The 944-nt window shown below is 42.5% G+C and overlaps 1 protein-coding gene across 1 annotated transcript in view; it reads left to right on the top strand.

Moving 5' to 3' along the window:
* LOC119593968 (serine/arginine repetitive matrix protein 2-like) overlaps positions 1–944 on the top strand; it is a gene marked incomplete in the record, with an annotated part of 99,054 nt that overhangs the window by 29,410 nt on the left and 68,700 nt on the right. Inside the window, 1 exon segment of the mRNA XM_037942989.1 lies at positions 789–937. Within this exon segment, the coding sequence (XP_037798917.1) occupies positions 789–937 (149 nt within the window).

Below are 944 nucleotides of genomic sequence, written 5' to 3'. Positions count from 1 at the left end.
CGTCAGCCGCCCACGAGAAACGCCCATCAAGCGGTACCTGAGTGGGCGTAATCCAGCGTGTGTTTCCGTTGTCAGTTTAATCTCGAAAGGAGCATTTTATTAATATTTCAGCTTTTAGGGTTTATTTCATGGTGGGGAAGGCACCTTTACTTAACATCTAGATGATATGGACGTGGCAGTTTTAACAGGTGTCATTTTGTGTCATTATGCGTTATGACACGTGAGACGAATGCGTTTAAAGGCACTTGATCTATCTCATGTGCCGTGCTAGGATAGAATTTTGCATCGAACGAGAAAGAGAAGACACAGGATATTGCAAGTCAAGTGGCAGATAAAGCATTGGTAGATTTTGAAAGATTGTTGATAGAAATAATGCTGCAATATTTTTAGCTGAAATGAATATTCTCTTTGTATCTAGAAGGAATATATAATATCTTCAAAAGCATGATGTCCTTGATGTTTCGCAGTAAATGTTATTGCAAGAACGATATATAAAAAAGTTGTTAATGTGATTTTGTTGATGATGAAATGTTGTTATTCGCCACAGAGCACTGGAATAAACTCGTCATTTTTCGTATTTTCTTGTATATTCTTTTTATTGATCTTACCTTTCCCCCGTGTTCATCATTATTTCAAACACGCCTGTCAATTTTGCCATTACTATTTTACCATCTTCATTCTCAATTTTTTTTATCATCTTTACCGCCATTCGTCAACGTAACAGTAATAGCAATAACAGTTGATTATTCCCAAGGCATTAATTACATCCTTCTCCCCCCCCCCCGCAGCCCCCGCCTGTGGCCAGGTGTGATGGGTTTGTTCAGACGGTCGTCCAGCTCGGAGGCCCCGCCCACCCTCCTCAGGCTCTCACCCCTCAGGCAGAGCGTGGGCGCCGGGACCTCGCACGCCCACACGCACTACTACAGGACACATGCCGGTAAGTC

Source organism: Penaeus monodon, chromosome 33 (assembly GCF_015228065.2).
Source record: "Penaeus monodon isolate SGIC_2016 chromosome 33, NSTDA_Pmon_1, whole genome shotgun sequence".
NCBI lineage: Eukaryota > Metazoa > Arthropoda > Malacostraca > Decapoda > Penaeidae > Penaeus > Penaeus monodon.
Note: the sequence above shows the minus strand (reverse complement) of the source record. Positions and strands in the feature narration are given on the sequence as shown.